This window comes from Ranitomeya imitator, chromosome 1 (genome assembly GCF_032444005.1).
Source record: "Ranitomeya imitator isolate aRanImi1 chromosome 1, aRanImi1.pri, whole genome shotgun sequence".
In the NCBI taxonomy this organism is placed as follows: Eukaryota; Metazoa; Chordata; class Amphibia; order Anura; family Dendrobatidae; genus Ranitomeya; species Ranitomeya imitator.
In genome coordinates, this window is record NC_091282.1 from 805,216,530 (window position 1) to 805,237,431 (window position 20,902).

Here is a 20,902-nt window from a genome sequence, read left to right on the forward strand (position 1 = left end):
GAAGCGGCTTTCAGGCTACTACCGGTTCACCCGGAGAGTATGCATCTCCTGGGATGCTATTGGGATGGAGGTTTTTACGTCGATCGCTGTCGCCCCATGGGTTGTTCCCTTTCCTGCGCATACTTCGAAACTTTTAGCAACTTTTTGGAGTGGGTGGTGAAAGACGTGTCGGGCTTGAAATCCTGCATTCACTATCTGGATGACTTCCTGTTTATAGGCCCGGATCAAAGTACCGATTGCTCGGTGCTATTGCACACTATGGAGAGAGTGTGCAAGATTTTCGGGGTTCCTTTAGCTCCGGACAAAAACTATGGGTCCAGTCACTGTTCTGAGTTTTCTGGGTATAGAAATCGATACCTTAGAAATGGTGTGCAGGCTGCCTGGGGATAAGGTTAGCGCTCTGAGCAAAGAGGTGTCTAGGGCATGTAGTGCTAAAAAATTGAAGCTGAGGGAGGTACAATCTTTTCTTGGCAAGTTGAACTTCGCTCGCCGTATTATGCCGATGGGAAGGGCATTCTGCCGCAGGTTGTCGTTGGCGACCAGGGGTGTTCGATCTCCGGTTCATTTTATCAGACTAAAGAAGGAATTGCGTGAAGATTTGGCAGTATAGGCAAATTTTTGGGAGAATTACAACGGAAAGTCTATCTGGATAAAACCGGTTGTGAATTCAGATGATTTGGGTTTCATCATTGCCGTGGTGGATGATCGTGGTTTTGGTTTGTTTTTTTCAAGGCAGTTGGTTGTTGGCTGAATGGCCTGGTTTCTGGCGGGAGCAAGGTTGGCTACAAAATCGGGTTCTTCCTCATTTGTTCCCTATCGTTGTTGCGTTGTCGTTATGGGGTAACAGTGTGCGAGACAGGAAGTTTTGTTTTCCATGTGGGTCCGATGCGGCTGCCGTGGCGATAAATTCACTGTCGGCTGATTCACCGGCGGTAGTAAAATTTTGCAGCGTTTGGTGTTTTTGGGCTTATCTTTGAATTTGTGGATTGTGGCGGAGGTCAGGTCGATGGCTTCTAACCCTGTCTCTGCTGCTCTTTCTCACTTGCAGGGAGATCGTTTTCGAGAATTGGTACCTCAGGCGGAGTCGACAGGCCGGGAGTGCCCAGCGGAGTTATGGAAGCTTCCTGGCGGGCAGTAGATTATCTGTTTCAGAACTCTTTATCGGCTAGGTCGTGGATTCAGTATCAGCAGGCATGGGGTACTTGGGAAGAGTGGGGTGTTTCTTTAGGGGCGGGACTACAGGATGAGAGCAGATTATTGTTGTTGATCGGGCATTTTAAAGAGTCAGGTTGGTCCGTGTCTAGACTGAACAAGTTGTTGGCGGGCATTGCATTCGGTTTCAAGGCTCGGGGCCTTAAGGACGTCATGAAGTCTTTTTTGGTAGTTCAGACATTAAAGGGATGGAGAAAAGGTTGGGAGGTGAGCGATAAAAGACGCCCGGTATCATACGAGATATTGTTAATTTTGGGCAATCAGTTAGCTTCGGTCTGTTCATCGCAATGGGAAATAATTCTTTTTAAGGCGGCCTTCGCATTAGCGTTCTTTGGAGCCTTTCGGTTAGGGGAGTTGGTCAACCCCTCTAAATGAATCAAAGGTGGTTTGTTGAGGGACGACGTGGACGTGTATAATGATAGGGTAGTCATTCGGCTTCGATATTCTAAGACAGACAGTCAAGGTAAATGCTGTAAAGTGGTGTTATTTAAGGTGGCCGGTTTCCCGTTATGCCCGGTCCTGTGTGTCAATGCTTTCATGGGGATGGGCGGAGGATTGTCCAACCCCCTTTTGGTCCATGAGGACGGTTCCTTTTTATCTCGATTTCAGTTCATAGCGGTTTTAAGAAATGTTTGATCGCAATGGGAATTTCACCGGGGGATTACAGTGGGCACTCATTTAGAATTGGCGCAGCAACGGAAGCTGCCAGGAGGGGCCTGGGCGAGGAGGTGGTAAAAAAGATCGGTCGGTGGGAGTCGAGGAGATTCATGTCCTATATCCACCCGAACTTGGTCTAATGGTTTAATAGTTGAATTGTTTTTTTCTTATTGTTGTGTTCATTTCATGGCCTATTTCATGGGCCACTCTTTCATTTTTTGGGCGGCTTTGCGGGCCGCAATTCGGCCGGACGGGCGACAACTGGGGTTCTCAAGAGAGACAGCGATTCTGTGGTGGATCGGGAAACGCGGAATGATATGGAGCCAGCTTTTGCCGGAGTTCCACCAGTTTGTTCGTTTGGATCGAGCTTCGGATGTGGTAGTAATTCATTTGGGCGGGAATGACTTGGGCAAAAGGCCCTGTAGGGAATTGATAAAGGACATAAAGTTCGACATTTTAAGACTTTGGGCGGCGTTTCCGAAGTTGTTAGTTGTCTGGTCGGATATTATCCCGAGGAAGGTGTGGCGAGGTGCTCGCTCAATTGAGGGGATAAATAAGGCCAGAATAAAAGTAAATAGGGTGGTATCTCGGTTCATGGCACGGAATGGCGCATTGGTAGTGCGTCATGTAAATTTTGAATCCGGAAAGGGCGAATATTGGAGGGCAGATGGCGTGCATTTAAATGCAATCAGGGTTGACATGTGGTGTCTCGCTGTTCAGGAAGGAATTGAGACGGGTTTGAAGGTTTGGAGGGACACAAATGTTTGAGGTGTCAAAACATTTATGTTGGTGGCGGGGGAGGGAGGTCCTCGAAGTTGGTGGAAAGAGGGGAATGGCGGATTCTAGGGGGGCACCTCTAGTGGTCCTGGACTCCCCCGGAGTGGATTGCGAGTGGATGTGGTAGATCAGCCCATGGAGGGGCTGATTAAAGGATTTGGTAATCGGTTGGTTTGGCCGGGTTGGTTATTATCTGCCTCCGAGCTGGTGCTTAGCGGCTGGAGGCAAGACTGAAGGTACCTTCACACTGAGCGACTTAACAACGATAACGATAGCGATCCGTGATGTTGCAGCGTCCTGGATAGCGATATCGTTGTGTTTGACACGCAGCAGCGATCAGGATCCTGCTGTGAGATCGCTGGTCGGAGCTAGAAGGCCAGAACTTTATTTCGTCGCTGGATCGCCCGCTGACATCGCTGAATCGGTGTGTGTGACGCCGATTCAGCGATGTCTTCACTTATAACCAGGGTAAACATCGGGCTACTAAGCACAGGGCCGCGCTTAGTAACCCGATGTTTACCCTGGTTACCTAAAAAAACAAACACTACATACTTACATTCAAGAAAAAGAGGAGGGGGGAGAGGGAAGGTTAGGAGCTTGACACGCCGAGACATGCATCTGTAAGCCGTTGCAAATGAATGTAGCTGGTGGGTGCTGTACCTGCTGGTGATTTCAGCTGAAGTAGAAGAAAGGAAAAGGGAATATCCAGCACGTCCATCCAGTGTAAGGAAAATATCCAAAATTTATTGAAGCATTTTAAAAAACAATATTAAAAAAGAGAGAGAGACCCTCTCTGCCTAACGCAATGTGAACCTAGCCTAAGGACATATAAAAGGTTTTAAGATGTGTTGGTCTCATTCTGTCCCCTATGTTATAGTGTCCAGTAGTTCGTGTTTTTATTCTGTTAAATTTTAAACTTCAGTAATAAAGATTCAAATTTAAGGATTATACTCGATTTGTGGTCTTAATATACCATTTTTTTGTTGTGAGTAATATGTGTATGTGTGTGTGTATGTACAGTATATGTGTACGGTATATGTATGTGTATGTACGGTATATGTGTGTACGGTATATATGTGTAGCTGTGTATGTATGTACGGTATATGTATGTACGGTATCTGTGTGTATGTACGGTATGTGTATATACGGTATATGTGTGTATGTATGTACGGTGTATGTGTGATCATTGGGGATTTGACCACTGGGTCCCCAGAGATTCTGAGAACACAGCTCTGCAGTCTCGTCCTGGATGGAGCAGAGTTGTGCATTCTTGGCCTCTGCTCTATTCATTATCTATACAGCTGCTGAGCGCTGCGCTCGGCTATTTCCATCAGTTCTATAGACAATGAATAGTGAAGATACCAGATGATACAGATGGCTTGGGCCCCTGACTGCAGGTGAGTATTCACCATTGCAACGCGCCATGCAGGAGGATAGAGATGGCAGCCAGTTAGTGCTCTCATCAGTCTGGTGGGCAAAGCGTTCATTGGCCAGTATTTCTCCCTGCATGACAAGCCCTCTTTTAGAACTCCTGCACTCTACGCGCCGCTCACTCCCCGACTCTGGGTATTCGTCCGGCCGCCATGTCTGCATACAATTTGTTATACTGTATCGGAAAGTTCAGCAGACGTGGAGGCCACTGCAAAGAAGTGTCCAGCCGGCCCTTATGGTGGACGGACAGCTCCTCGGTCATCCTGATTGTGGCTATGACTGCATGCACATCTCCAGAGAGTGTACCCCTACCCAACCCAAAACTGTCTAACCGGGGAATCTTAAAGAATATGGACACATTTAGGGACATATTTTTATTTCAATATCAAAAGACTGACCATCACTTCCAAGCTGGTGTGCACAGGTGCAAACTAAGAGCAGCCATCTCCATACATAACTAACAATGTAGAAGATACTTAGCTCATGAATTGGCCACATTATGGGCTAAGTTTCTTGTTTTTTCCTATTTTCTAGCGCAGTAATGCAGTTCATTTTTCATATATTTCATGTTTATATGCTATAGCACTGTAGCGTGCTACTCTGTAGAATGCTTCTTTATTTGTTAAGATATTTTTATTTAAATACATACATATTGGGCAGAAAATAATCTACAAAAATGTGGTGCTTAGGGTATGTGCACATTAAGGGAGGACGTACTGGGCCACAGGCCTTTGAAGGGAGGACGACATGACAGGGTTGAGGGGACATGCAGGGAGTGAAACAGGGAAAGAGGGGGTCGGTTTAGTAGAGGCTAGGGGATTTTAATAACATGATAGGGATTGGGTTGTGGGGGGGTAGGAGGGGCAAGGGGTGGAGTTGAGGGGACGATTATAAAAGAGAGCTACCATCTTAGTGGGGCAACCATTTTAGGTGCCCCCTTCATAGTTTAAACAAGCTCCCACCCGCCCTTATTAATGTAATGGTTGTATAGTTAGCAAGGGACTTTTATGTATGTAAGTTTTTCCCTTTTAGGGTTATGATGCTGTTTTTATTTATGTTTAACTATGCTTTGTCACGGCAGTGGGGCGTAGGGGGGAGGTCCTCGAGGTTGGTGGTGCTGGAAAATGGCGGCTCGGAAGGGGGGGATCATCAATGATCCTGGACTCCCCCTTGGGTGGTTTAAGTGGAACAGAACTTAATGGTCACACGGAGGAGACAACTGGGATCCGTGGGTAATTATGGCGAAGACTGGGCGGTCGAGTCTATTAGGGTCTCTGAGCTGGTGCCTAACGGCTAGTGGCATGACTAGACCTTGGAAGGCCAAGTTTCTGGATTTTCAACTGAGGTTGTTACAGTTTTGGGGCCTCGAGGACCGCCCTCCCTGTTGTTGATGTCAAATGAAAATAAATTGTTATGTTAAATGTTATTAAAGGCTGCTGTAGCCAATTTATCCAAAATTGAAAGTACCGTATGTTGAGTCATACTTGGGACAAGGACGGGTATTTAGTTGGTTAGGTTGGTTGGGGTCGGGCTATTTTATTTGGAATCGGTTGGGTGAAACTCACAGTTATCACAAATACCCAATTGTCAAGTATTTTCTGCATGTTTGGACACTTTTTTCCCTGCAGTTTATGTCACAAAAGATCAAGAATTTCCTAGTCCCAGCAAAGTGAACGAGATTACCGAAGTCTCATGTTGCAGATTTACAGCAGGTTCCAATTTTGCATGTCAGTTCTTTCTGTTTTCTAATGAATGGGGAAAATGCAGCAAAACTGCACATATTTTATTTTTCCTGCCAACACTTCAGCACTTGCAGTACAAATGTTTGCAGCAAATACTTAATGTGTGCACATACCCTCACAGTCTCCTTGTTTCCCCTGCTCACTGTTATGGGCTATGTTCACATTACGTTTGGGCCTTACACTTTTGGCTTCCTTGGGACTTCTGTTTCCATCCCTGAAAAAAGGAATTTGGATGTTACCCCCGATGGCGTCATTCCCTATAAAGAAGAAGTCTAGAAATTGTCAGAAGTGCACACAACAGGGCCGTACCATTTGGGAGACCACAGAAGGGGCGTTTGCGCTCATCTGGTGGTGTTGCGTGAAGGTACAACACCTGTTTAAGTGTGGAAATCTGGGGAGGAAAAACCTATTAAAAAGCATAATACTCCCTAAATTTCTTTACCTTTTCCAGATGCTTCCTATTCATGTCCCTAACCACTATCTATCAAAAATTAATTCTTTTTTTATTAACTTCATATGGAACACCAAACGCCCGCGAATTAACACCAGAACACTCACTCTCCCCAGATCTCAGGGCGGGATGGGGGTTTCAGACATTATTAAATATTACAGAGCAGCAATGTTGACCAGGATTATGGACTGGATCAGAAACCCATCCGGTAAACTTTGGATATCTATTGAGGAACACCTGGCGCCCGCCCCCCTGAGATCTATGGCTCTTCTACATGACTACATTAAGTTACCTCATATAGTTACAAATGAAATCACCCTAGCAACACTCAAATTATGGAGGTCAGAATTCCCCAAAGCTACCCCCCTCTTTCTCCAATCCTGACACTGCAAGACGTAACTGGCCACATTCCTCTCAAACTACCTAAAGTCCCCGATGCTGTTTTGTCTGTATCGGTGGACTCCCCAATATCAATAGACCAAGTATTCTTAGACGGTTCTTTGATGACTCTTCCGGAGCTCCAAGCCCTCAAACCCCACCTCAATGTTTCCTTTCTTCACATTAATAGGATTAGAGATTACTGCTTTAAATATAAGATTCAGCCTGCCTTACCCCGCCCGACCTCTCATTTTGAACAACTTTGCGCCCAACGCAAACATCCACAAAAAGTCTTATCCAAATTATATAATTCTCTGGTCACAGAAAAGGCTGACATTAAGAGAGCTTATATTGGACTCTGGGAAAAAGATCTGAATGTTCATTTTACACCAGATCAAATAGCCTTCATATATAAGAGGTCTCATGGCCCCTCCCAATGTGTGAAAATCCAAGAAAATTCTTATAAAATTGTAGCCCGGTGGTATCGTGCACCAACTCAACTGCACCAATGGCATCCCTCCGTTTCAGACGAATGCTGGAGATGCAAAGCAGACTTAGGCACCTTTTTTCACATATGGTGGACCTGCCCAGTGATTAAGACCTTTTGGCAACTGATTGGTGATATTATTGCAGAGGTCCTGAACCGATCCCCCCTGATGAAACCCCAATCTGCTCTCCTCAACCTACCTTTATGGCCAGAGAATCCTTCAGCTTCTAAGATGGCTAATATCATCATAGCAGCTGGCAGATACCTAATTCCTACCCGACGGAAGTCAACCCAAACCCCCTCCAAAAAACAAGTCCTGGAAAAAATTGATCTATTGTTCCACACAGCTGAGTTAGTAGCCAACACACAAGAATCATTACTCTCCTTTCGCAAGACATGGGAACCCTGGATCCAATTTAGATCCAATCCTAAGTTTATACTAGAAACTTCTGAAAGCTGATCTGACAATTAAAACTACCTATCCTACCCTATGTTCTCGCCTCCTCTTCGCCGGGCTCCCCTCCCCCCCCCCAATACCCCACCCCTCCCTATCTTTTCTCATCAATCCTCCCCCTTTTCCCCTTTTCCTTTTCTTCCCTCTCTCTCTCTCTCGCCTCTCTCTTTGCTGTTCTCTTCTTTGAAGGTCTCGATTAACTTGTTACTTCATCATTAATCCAACTGGTTATTCCAGAAAAACTATTCAAATTTTGGACTCTACTGATTTTCTCAACTCCTGGACTTGTAGCTGATGTTATAGCTCCCTAAAGAGGACTCTATTTTCTTTTTTTTGGACATTCTATCCATACACAGTTATAGTCCTTTGTTGTTATGTTTGAGACTACTGTATTTGTCCTGTTCTTGTTACCTTTTACTTAATAAAAAGAATGTTGAAAGAAAGAAAGTGTGGATATCTGATACTGCTGCCCTGTGGCTGGAGAAGATGAAAAAAAACAACATTAGGCGGTTTTTGTTGTGGGAAACGAGGAGTCTTGCAAATAAGGTTTTTATTGATTCCAACGCATTTTGGCAACAGTACGGTGCATTTATCAAGGTTAAAAAACGAACAAATGACATTTGTTTTATTATCTTGAAAAATACATTGTGCCGGAGCCAAAACATTTTGTTATCAATAAAAACCGTATTTGAAACTCCAAGGCTCCTTATTTCTCTCAGTACAGGAAGCCTAATGTTATTTTCTCCATATTGCCAAATTCCTTATAATGAGTCATACAGAGCCACTTTCTGATCAGTCTGCCTGGCCTCTGCTTCAAGAGGGTCCATCTTTCTTAGAAGGGCACAAAAGTGTCATAAAGCGCACCATACCAGAAAGGAGGCCAGAAGTGACTATGATAGTGAGTGGTACCGCCATGGGATCTAGCCAAATCCCATTTATCGGGATTTTAGACAGAAGCCCTTATGGAGCCAGAAACATAACCTAAATGTGTTGTAACTTTAAGAAGGGAACACTCTATGATATAGCTCTGTAGGCTTCTGTTTATTCTGCCTCCACCACAACCTTCTCTTCAATAATCTCCCCATAAAACATCTGATATTATGACCCTGACTCCTATTTATATACATTATATACAATCTGTAAACTATCTCTATTTCCGATTCTCATTTTTTCTCTCCAGTTGATCGCAGTTTCTCACTTTCCTGCCCATGATTCCAGCTGAGTGTCCTTTTGACTGTTCCATTACACTCCAGAGCTTGACCAGATCGATCTTCATATCGATCTTCATAGACTAATGTGCAATGGTCTCATAAATAAAGACTTCATGATAGCCTTCATTACTTATCAGTAGATTTATACATTGTAAATATATTACTGAACCAAGTGCATCCTCAGCAGGGAACAACTTCATCCCCAAACGTTTTTATTGTCAACTGCCAAAATTTTGGCAAGAGCAAGAAATCGTACTCCAGTCTCAAAATCACAATTCACTCTTGGTGCTCTCGTCCAGTAGTTGGCTCTGGGTGGTGTTTGTGGTGTGAAACCAGCTGCACAAACTGTGCACATGGGTGTGAAATTTGGATGTCCTGCAGATAATAAAAAGCCAAGGATCCACTATGGAATTCATGGAGAGAAACCGTAAGACGATAAGATCGGCGTATTCATTTTTCTCTTTTGTGAAGGCTCCAATGTAGACTCGGAACTGGAAAAGAAAACAAGGGTTAATGGGGCTTTTAACCTCCATTTTTTAAATAACATAAAATATGTATATTTCAATTTTTGATTAAATTTATACAGAAGCCTTAAAACAAAGTCACAGATTTGTTTCCATCAATTATACTCACTTTCTTAGATTTAATTACAGGTAAGTAAAATCCAACAATAACTGGCTGCAACGTCAGCAGCGGCACCTTTCACCTCCTGATCTGTAATGCTTCAATTTCCCTATGGGGGCACTGTAGGAGAACTGAGACTTGTTGCAATGTTCCACTGATCACTAAAGTTCCCAGAAACTTTGGGTTGCAATCAGGTGTGGACACTTCTAATCAAAAGAAATGGCCCAAAATGGACAACACCTTATTATAGGATGCCCAAGGCAGTAATCGGTTAATCTAGGAGTGGCTATAAATATCATTGGAAGAAAGTAGCCCTACTATTCATTTAAACTCATGACGTGATGGCTTCAAACTACATAGACTTTTGTGGGTGAGAAGGAACCCAACGGAGCCCTATTTGAAGGGTCGGTGGGCCATTTCGGGTGAGGCTGAACTTGAAGTTGCTGTTGAGTGATGCTCTTGCAGTAATTCCTCTCCCCACCGTGAGTTCTCAACACTCGATTCCACAGGACGGATGACAGATTATATTACCCAGCTCTGAACTGTATAATTTGTCGCCGTCTTCTAGTAGCGACAAGAATAGATGTGTAGCTGCCAATTCGTGAGGCTCCCGCCTTATTCCAAGGAAAGCAGAATCTGGTGCAAGGTGTTTGCTCAGACTCCGATAACAAGTTTGTAGAACAGGAATTTCCCAGGTAATTAAGTTACTCAGGTTCAGGTAGGATAAAGGTGAAGAGATAGTGACACAAAGTGCCAGCGGAGGTGGCGGCAAATAATTGGCACCGCTGATCTCTGACCAATAGGGCTGCGTCTCGCCATGGTTAATATACCTTTATTGATAGTCTCTGCTTGTCACTGGGTCCCATGAATTTCTGTGAAGTTTGTGCCTGTTTAGCTTCCCCCTATATTGGCTGGAAAGTTTTTGCACAAATTTCCATTTTTGTTCTTTAAAACCATGGCCGAGGTTTTGGGGAATGGTCTGTGTCTCTGTAATATAACAGCTACGTGACATGTTACCCCTGCAACTGAGGAATCCTTTAGGACATCTGCAAACTTTGCGGATTAGGCTTAGGAATGTCTGGTGCGGATTCTGCCACTCTTGACAGAAAACGCACCTGCGGATTTGACGCTTTTTTGTGCGGATTTTGTGCGGTTTTGCTGCAGACTTACTGCGTTTTTTACCACTGCGGATTTCTATAATGGAATGGGTACAAAAACACTGCAGATCCACAAAAAAGAAGTGACATGCTACTGTCATGTCTCACGACTTGAGAAATCGTTTAATATTTGCATTGCTTGTGTTCGTTCCTTCTTTCTAGGCAGAAGTTTGCCTTTCCCTGTATTTTGTCCCAACTCTCTCACTGTAGTCTTGTGATGTATGTTTGTTCATGCCCTTATTCTCCATTTTGTCATCATTCCTCCATCTGTATGCATCCTACTACATGTCCTCTGTTGAATATTCCTTTTTACCTGCTACTTTCATCATAATACAAGAATTTCAGTTAAAGCAACTCTCTTTTCCTGGAGTCTTCTTACATGAGATCGTGGCTGAGTTAAGCTGTCTGATTAATCGGTATGAACGTGAGTACAGGTGAATACGGAAGCGCCTAAAAAGAAAGGTCTATCCAGACACCACTACGTTCTACATATCCATGAGTCAGAATAGTAAAAAGGAATAGCCTGCCTTCAGAGACAGTAACTCAAGGTCTGTGCTGAACCTCAGTGGAAAAGGACATTTCCCAGATAGATAGTAACCCAGTTCCCAGCCAGACCCCAGCGTGCATAGAAGCACACACTGCAGATAAACAGGAAGAAGTATATCCCTCATCCTCCACTCTTCCTGCCTGCAATCAAATCATGTCTGAAGCAAGGAATACAATGTCCCTACCCGACTTACAAACGCAGGAAAGAGACCCAGATCCCCATCCACCAGCTAGTGAAAGGGGAAAACGTACAGTCAAACCTACATGGAAAGTCATGGAGAATTTAGAGACTGCAAAATGTGTCGTATATAGTGATGTGTCTTCACTGTGGGAGAAAGTGCTGAATCATATAGACACTGTATCAAGGCCTGCTTCTCATGAGTTACCACTTGAGGGAGCCCTAGAACAATTATGCACAGCATACCAAATGTATATGGAGAAGACTGACCAATACATTATTCTCCTGAAAAAACTGAATCTGCCAGAGACTTTAAAGGGACACTGTCACCTGAATTTGGAGGGAACAATCTTCAGCCATGGAGGCGGTGTTTTTGGGTGTTTGATTCACCCTTTCCTTACCCGCTGGCTGCATGCTGGCTGCAATATTGGATTGAAGTTCATTCTCTGTCCTCCATAGTACACGCCTGCACAAGGCAAGATTGCTTTGTGCAGGCATGTACTACGGAGGACAGAGAATGAACTTCAATTCAATATTGCAGCCAGCATGCAGCCAGCGGGTAAGGAAAGGGTGAATCAAACACCCAAAAACCCCGCCTCCATGGCTGAAGATTGTTCCCTCCAAATTCAGGTGACAGTGTCCCTTTAATCGAATTGCAAAGTTTCCAGCAGCTTAATTCTGAAAGAGACTGCACCGTACGTGACATTAAATCCAAGTTAGAGGCTAAAATTGCACGGACACCAGATGCATCAACTCGCTCATCCAAATTGTCCAAGCACTCAAAACGCTCATCTAGGTCAAGTTCATCAAAATATTCCACTCTCAGCGAGCAGCTTATAAGAGCACGTGCTAAGGCTGAAACGTCTAAGATACAAGCTGCCTTTGCGCAAAGGAGAGCAGAAATGGATGCAGCCACAGCACAAAAGAGAGCAGAAATTGATGCAGCCACAGCACAAAGGAGAGCAGAAATGGATGCAGCTGCAGCACAAAAGAGAGCAGAAATGGATGCGGATGCAGCACGCAAGGAAGCTCTGGAGAAGGAATGCGAGCACGCGACAGCCATGGCAGAGTTAAGGATCCTGGAGCGAGCTATCAGTGGGAGTCAAAGAGACAGCATCAGTTTGTGTGAAGTGGAGGCAGAAGACCCTATTGAACGCACAAGAGACTACGTGCTAAGCCAAAATGGCGAACCGCAGATCATTACTAACACTCCTGGTGGCGTTCATGCTTCTCCAGGGCACCAGGATGCCGATCCACTTACAGAACCCTGCATTCAAGGTCAGTACAATGCTCCCAAACTTGAACTTCCTTCGTATTCCAGTATGCGCCAAGACCCCGCATCTCACCAAACTCCACAGGCTATTATCTACACGCAACCCAATATGCCGGCAGGTCATTATACTCTCGACAACCGCGCAGTGCCAGCTCCGCATGTAGCAGAGACTATACCCACCAAACCGGTTGCTGGACTAAATGCATATGCCACTCCATACTTACCCACGTTTCAAGGCCAGGACGTCTCCACCCCTATGTACAACACTGCTCAGCCTACATTTGTGCATCCTAAGTCAGAAAGAACAGACATGTCCGACTTCGCAAGGTACATGATTCGCCGCGAACTTACTAAAACCGGTCTCACAAGGTTTGATGACCAACCTGAAAATTACAGAGGTTGGAAAAATGCCTTTAGAACCGTAACTAGTGACCTCGGCATCACTGCTACCGAAGAGCTGGACCTGCTAATCAGATGGCTAGGACCACAATCCACAGAGCGTGTCAAGAGACTCAGGTCTGTACATATCAGTAATCCAATGGCTGGTCTCATGGCTGCATGGGAAAGACTAGAGAAAAACTTTGGCAGTCCAGAAGCCATAGAGGATGCACTGTTCAAGCGATTACAGAGTTTTCCAAAGATATCAAGCAAAGACAGTTCAAAGTTCCTAGAGCTCAGTGACTTGCTGTTAGAGCTCCAGCTGGCCAAGGCAGACACCCACCTACCTGGCCTCAGCTACCTGGACACTGCTCGTGGAGTAAATCCCATTATCTCCAAGCTACCGTACAATGTACAAGAAAAGTGGACTACACTAGGGTCAAAATACAAGAAAGACCATCAAGTGTCATTTCCTCCATTCTCCTACTTCTGTGAGTTTATAAAAGACGTGGCAGAGCGTAAGAACGACCCAAGTTTTTCCTACGAAGAATCCAGTGGCCCAGCTTCACCTCCTTCTAAGTACATCAGCGCACGCCCGAATGACAGAAACCGCAGGGGTCCAGTGTCAGTGAAGAAGACGGATATTCTTCCCTCACCAACATCAGCCCCAGGCAAGAGCAACAAGGGTGAAAAGATAGAGAACCCAAATCGTGAATGTCCCATCCACAAGAAGCCACATCCCTTAAAAAAGTGCATCGGCTTCAGGAAGAAACCGCTCCAAGAACGCAAGGAGCTTCTAAAGAAGTTTGGGGTATGCTACAGATGTTGTGCTTCTACTGAACACCTTGCTAAAGACTGTAAAACTACAATTAAGTGCATGGAGTGTGACAGTGAGGACCACGTACAAGCACTCCACCCATTCCATCCTGACTCTACACTTACTCCTTCCCTCACCATGAGCCATGGCGGGGAGGACGCAGCTCAAACTGCAAGCCATACCACAATATCTTCTTCATGCACAGAAGTCTGCGGAGAAGACCTCTGGGACAAGTCCTGTGCGAAGATTTGCCTGGTGAACGTGTATCCCAACGGTCACCCAGAGAAAGCCGTGAAGGTGTATGTCCTTCTGGATGATCAGAGCAACCGATCACTTGCAAGGTCAGAACTCTTTGATATGTTTAACTTAAAGGGAAATGCTTACCCTTACACCTTATGTACCTGCAGTGGTGTTACAGAGGTTTCTGGGAGAAGGGCCAGTGGCCTTACAGCGACATCTCTCGAGAACACCGTCGAGATACCGTTACCTACACTGGTCGAGTGCAACCAGATTCCATCCAATCGAGAAGAGATCCCAACGCCAGAGGCTGCTCTTCATCATCAACATCTCAAGAGGATAGCAAACAAGATACCAGCCCTCAACAACAAAGCAGATATCCTGATTCTGCTGGGCAGAGACATTCTCCGGCTGCACAAGGTACGTCAGCAAATTAACGGACCACACGATGCACCATTTGCCCAACGCTTAGATCTAGGCTGGGTAATCGTAGGCAATGTTTGCATACACAAGATGAAGAGACCTAACAACATCTCTTACAAAACACACATCTTGTCAAATGGTCACAGCACCCATTTCCAACCATGCCCACATCACTACTGGGTGAAAGAGAAAGTGAGCAACACCAAGTGGCAACAGGAATCCTTCAACAACCTGAACACGCACCAGCCCTGGGATGAAAACCTCGGGTCATCAGTGTTTGACTCTACAAGTAGTGACAACAAGTTGGCACCCACAAGGGAAGATAAAGAATTCATAAAGGTTATGGATAAAGAATTTGCTCAAGATGACTCCAACAGTTGGGTAGCTCCTTTACCCTTTCGTTTCCCAAGAGTGAGGTTGCCGAACAACCTGCAGCAAGCAACTGCAAGGTTCTCATCCTTAAAGCGTACCCTAAAGAGGAAACCAGAGATGGAGAAGCATTTCATTGACTTTATGCAGAACATCTTTGACAGAGATCATGCTGAACCTGCGCCACCACTGAGGGAGGGAGAAGAATGTTGGTATCTTCCATCCTTTGGTGTCTATCACCCTCGCAAGCCTAATCAGATCAGAGTCGTGTTTGATTCCAGTGCTCAGTTTGAAGGCCTCTCTCTCAATAACCTGCTCCTAACTGGGCCCAACCTGAACAACAGCCTCCTTGGAGTATTGATCCGCTTCAGACAAGAACCTGTCGCCATAATGGCCGACATTCAGCAGATGTTTCATTGCTTCATCATGAAAGAAGACAACAGAAACTATCTTAGGCTCCTATGGCACAAAGACAACAATGTCAACAATCAGGTCATAGACTACCGGATGAAGGTCCATGTCTTCGGCAACAGTCCCTCACCTGCTGTGGCGATCTATGGTCTGAGACGGACAGCCCAGGAAGGTGAGAGAGAGTACGGATCCGATGCTCGGCAATTTGTAGAGAAGAACTTCTACGTGGACGATGGGCTCAAGTCCTTGCCCACAAGTGAAGATGCAATTGACTTCCTCTCCAGGACACAGGAAATGCTATCCACATCAAACCTCAGACTCCACAAGATTATCTCTAACAGTCAAGAGGTAATGAACGCGTTTCCATCTGAGGACCATGCCACAAACGTAAAAGACCTCGACTTGGGTTCTGATGTTCCTCCAACACAGCGCAGCCTTGGTCTACTGTGGGATATCAAACGGGACACCTTCACCTTCCAAGTGTCACCCTATGACAAACCCTTTACCAAACGAGGAGTCCTATCTGTCATAAATAGCATCTATGATCCTCTCGGGTTTGTAGCACCAATCACTATTCAAGGCAAGATACTGTTAAGACAACTTACGGCCGAGAACACGGATTGGGACACCCCCGCTTCCAACTCAGAAACAGCAAAGGTGGGAAGCATGGAAGAAGTCTCTGAAGTTCTTACAGCAACTCCAAGTTCCACATTGTTATTCTCCAAGATCACCTTTGACTGCAATCAGAAGAGAAGTCCATATTTTCTCTGATGCATCTACTGAAGCCATAGCCGCAGTAGCTTATCTGATGACCTTAGGAGCCAATAAGGTGCATTGTGGTTTCATCCTGGGTAAGACCAAATTAACTCCAAAGCCTGCACACTCTGTACCCAGACTCGAGCTTTGCGCTGCGGTATTGGCAGTAGAAATTGCAGAAGTTGTACGAGACGAAATGGACATTACAATTGATTCCTTTACCTTCTACACAGACAGCAGGGTGGTACTCGGGTACATACACAACCAAACGAAGCAGTTCTATACATATGTGAGCAACAGAGTAGAGCGCATCAGAAGTTTTTCTACCCCTGAGCAGTGGCATCACATCTCCACTGATTTAAACCCAGCCGACCGAGGTACAAGACTCACAGCTGCTTCTAAGCTTGGTGATAACATGTGGTTGGCGCCTCCTAGTCTCCTGTACAAAGATTTCTGTGCTAACAACACCAAAAATGCTTATGAGCTGGTGGAACCAGAATCTGACAAGGAGATAAGACAAACTATCTCTGCTCATTATACTTCAATGACATCTAGGCAAGGTTTGAAGTCTCACCGCTTTGAACGCTTCTCAAGCTGGTCTTCCGTTGTACGAACTGTAGCTCGTCTTATCCACATTGCTCGCTGTTTTACAAAGGACAAGTTCTCAGGGTGCCATGGTTGGCACGTGTGTAAGAGTCGTCTTACTGCCGACGACATAGTCCATGCTGAACAAGTCATCAGGTGTGTGCAACAAGAAGAATATTCACATGAGATTGGCAGTATTACCAAGGGAGTCAGTGTGTCCAAAAACAGCACCCTACTCAACTTGAACCCAGTAGTCGATCATCTCAAGTTTCTAAGAGTGGGTGGACGTTTAAGTAAATCAGACCTATACGATAAGGAGCAGAACCCTATCATCATTCCAGGTCGACATCACGTCACTACTCTGTTGATTCGGCACTATCACGAACGAGTACAGCACCAAGGCAGACATCTTACTGAAGGTGCCATCAGGTCTGCTGGCTTGTGGATCATGGGAATGAAAAGGTGCATCTCCTCAGTTCTCCATAGATGTGTCAAGTGTCGAAGGTTACGAGGAAAACACCAACAACAACAAATGGAGAACCTCCCAGCAGATCGACTGAGCATGGACCAACCGTTCTCATATGTTGGTGTAGACGTCTTCGGGCCATGGTCGGTTGTTACCAGGAAAACCCGTGGAGGAGCCGCGAACAGTAAGCGGTGGGCTGTCCTATTTACCGGTCTCAGTATCCGTGCAGTTCACATTGAGATAATTGAATCCATGGATACCTCCAGCTTCATCAATGCCCTAAGAAGACTCTTTTCCATCTGGGGACCTACCAAGCAACTCCGGTCCGACTGCGGCGCAAACTTTGTAGGAGCCTGCAAGGAACTGCAATTTGACAACTTCTTGTCCGACAATGGATGCACTTGGGTATTCAACCCTCCACACTCTTCACACATGGGTGGATCTTGGGAACGCAGGATTGGTGTTGCACGAAGGATCCTCGACTCCATGTTGCTGGACCATAAACTTCCCCTTACTCATGAAGTTCTGGTCACTTTCCTCGCAGAAGTGTCAGCCATAATAAATGCTAGACCTTTGGTTCCAGTATCATCCGACCCTGATGCTCCAGCGATCCTTACTCCAGCTACACTTCTTACACAGAAGACTGGAGCTGCTACAGTTCCACCTGGGAATTTCGATAGCAAGGACATTTACAAACGTCAGTGGAGGCAAGTACAACATCTGGCTAACGTGTTTTGGCATCGCTGGAAGACTGAATATTTGCACTTGCTTCAAAACCGTCACAAATGGCAGACGCCCAGTCCCAATCTCCAAGAAGGAGACCTCGTTCTCTTAAAGGACAAAGAGGCTCATCGCAATGACTGGCCAATGGGACTTATCGCCAAGGTCCTACCCAGTGAGGACGGAAAGACTCGTAAGGTAGAAGTTAAGGTGACAAAAGGGGGCTCTACCCGAACCTTCTTCCGCCCGGTCACTGAACTCGTGCTGCTTCTACGAAAGGAGGACATCACATGAACTGAACATGCTCCTGGACATTGCTCACGGCGGGGAGCATTCCTCCTCGTCCCCCAGTTTTATTGAATATTGACATTTTCCATTGGATTGAACTGTTAGCATTCCCATTGGATTCTGGGTTGGTGGAAGAGTTGGCATGTTTGCGGCTTCCCCAATCTGAAGATGGGTTTAATATATTTGGACTTATCTTTCGGTTTGATCTACGGGTCGACAACAACGAGTTTGAACTTTAAAATCTTTGATGTTTATTATTGCATGCATGTTTTCTTTCCTCTTGTTTTTTCAGGTTCGAACGACTTCGAAGAATTACGGACATCGTGAAATCCAAGGATTTCAGACGGGGAGTGTCATGTCTCACGACTTGAGAAATCATTTAATATTTGCATTGCTTGTGTTCGTTCCTTCTTTCTAGGCAGAAGTTTGCCTTTCCCTGTATTTTGTCCCAACTCTCTCACTGTAGTCTTGTGATGTATGTTTGTTCATGCCCTTATTCTCCATTTTGTCATCATTCCTCCATCTGTATGCATCCTACTACATGTCCTCTGTTGAATATTCCTTTTTACCTGCTACTTTCATCATAATACAAGAATTTCAGTTAAAGCAACCCTCTTTTCCTGGAGTCTTCTTACATGAGATCGTGGCTGAGTTAAGCTGTCTGATTAATCGGTATGAACGTGAGTACAGGTGAATACGGAAGCGCCTAAAAAGAAAGGTCTATCCAGACACCACTACGTTCTACATATCCATGAGTCAGAATAGCTACTTCTTTTAATCCGCAGCGGCTTCTCCACATTACTCCTGCAGTGGCCACTGCTGGACAAATGTGGTATTACATGATGGCTATTTAAATAAAAGGGTGACTAGTTAAAGGGGTTGTTCATTACTTTGACACAAATTGGCTTCAATACTTACCTTCTGGACCCAAACACTCTTTGGTACTGCTGCTGTGGTTGCCTTCTGTGGTAATGGGAGACTCAGGTAATCACTGCAGCCTTTGAATGGCCACTGATTATGTACATAGGTCATATTTTGTCTGAACCAGGAAAAAAAGAGACTGTTTTTGCTGCTCAAAAGGAATGTGACCGCTGTAGCTAATCATTGGCTGCAGCAGTCACCTTATGCCCTCATTTTCCCATTAGAAGAGAAAACCAAGACCGTGCACCACCTGCTGTACAGAGGAGCGGTTACTGTACTCTAGATATTACATGTTCATTGATTCATTTGATTGTTGGAGAAGTGAGGCCTGCTGTACCCGCTGAGTACTATAAAAATCATAAGTCCAAATGCACTAAATAGGGGTTAGGCAGCTCAAAAATTCATCAAGAAAAACCCAAATCAGGTGGTGTGTATATATGGTGTGTGTATATGGTGTGTTTATATGGTGTGTATATATGGTGTGTTTATATGGTGTGTATATATGGTGTGAATATATGGTGTGTATATATGGTGTGTATATATGGTATGTATATATGGTGTGTATATATGGTGTGTATATAAGGTGTGTATATATTGTGTGTATATATGGTGTGTATATATGGTGTGTATATATGGTGTGTATATATGGTGTGTATATTTGGTGTGTATATATGGTGTGTATATATGGTGTGTATATTTGGTGTGTATATATGGTGTGTATATATGGTGTGTATATATTTTGTGTATATTTGGTGTGTATATACTGTATGGTGTGTATATTTGGTGTGTATATATGGTGTGTATATATGGTGTGTATATTTGGTGTGTATATATGGTGTGTATATATGGTGTGTATATATTTTGTGTATATATGGTGTGTATATATGGTGTGTATATATTTTGTGTATATTTGGTGTGTATATATTTTGTGTATATATTGTGTGTATATATGGTGTGTATATATGGTGTGTATATCCACCTGATAAGAAGAGATTCCCAACATTTGAGGATAAAAACAAAAGGGATGAAGGAGTATTCTAGAAACGAGGCTGTGAGTTTATAATGGGTGAATAAGTGTAGTAAATGATGCCGTGCAGTTCTCTATAGGGCTCTGCAGAATACACATGTTCAGACACTTATCACCACAGAAGAATCGGAAGAAGCGATCAGAGAAACGGCGCGCATCGGGTGTGAGGGGAACACTGCCCGCCATCCTGACTGCACTACCATCTCCGTGGAGGTGAATACTGACCATTCTGTCTGTACAGCCTTGTGTGCACTACTGAGGGAGTGATTGGATCTAAAGCCTGTTTATTGTTGTTTCTGTATTGATAAGTGCCTGGACATGTATATTCTGTAGAGCCCTATAGAGAACTGCACGGCATCATTTACTACACTTATTCATCCATTATAAGCTCACAGCCTCTTTTCTAGAATCCTCCTTCATCCTCTGTGTTTTTACGTCCCCATTAACAGGTTTTCAATCGGTTTTGCAGCAGTCTCCTCTCCCTTCTTTCGAGGTCATATCCGCTGTCTTTTTAAATGGTTTTAATTTTGTGAATCAATAAAAATATATTGTTTTATCCTCATATGTTGGGAATCTCTTCTAATCAGGTGGATATTCACACCATATATACACAACACCTGATTTTGCTTTTTCTGACCTACTGATTACTGTCAGGCTTTTATTTTGGAGTGACTAATCAGGAGAAGAATTTGTTTTAAATAATGTGTCCTCAGAAAATGAGGTATTGTTACAATATATCTGTTACATAAAAAAATCTGAAATCTTGCCATAATCACACCAACCCCTAAAACGTGAACTAGAGTCCTAATTCCACTACTGTACCGATGACTTTTCAGCAGTTTTATTATCATCATTGGCAGGATTACGTTGTGAGATAACACCTCTATATACAGCAAGCACCATTCACAATAGATGTCACAGCTCAC

General features: G+C 44.5%; 1 protein-coding gene across 2 annotated transcripts in view; it reads right to left on the reverse strand.

Annotated features, from left to right (window-relative positions):
* The window catches only part of PTGDR (prostaglandin D2 receptor), a 62,206-nt gene that overhangs the window by 8,766 nt on the left and 32,538 nt on the right, over window positions 1-20,902 (reverse strand). Inside the window, exon 2 of one of the 2 annotated variants that reach the window (XM_069738835.1) lies at window positions 8,978-9,291. The exons of the other annotated variant lie outside the window; for it this stretch is intronic. Coding sequence (XP_069594936.1) covers window positions 9,070-9,291 — 222 coding nt within the window. The 3' untranslated portion in view covers window positions 8,978-9,069. Of the gene's footprint in view, window positions 1-8,977; window positions 9,292-20,902 lie in introns of those variants that run through there. 2 annotated transcript variants of the gene reach the window in all.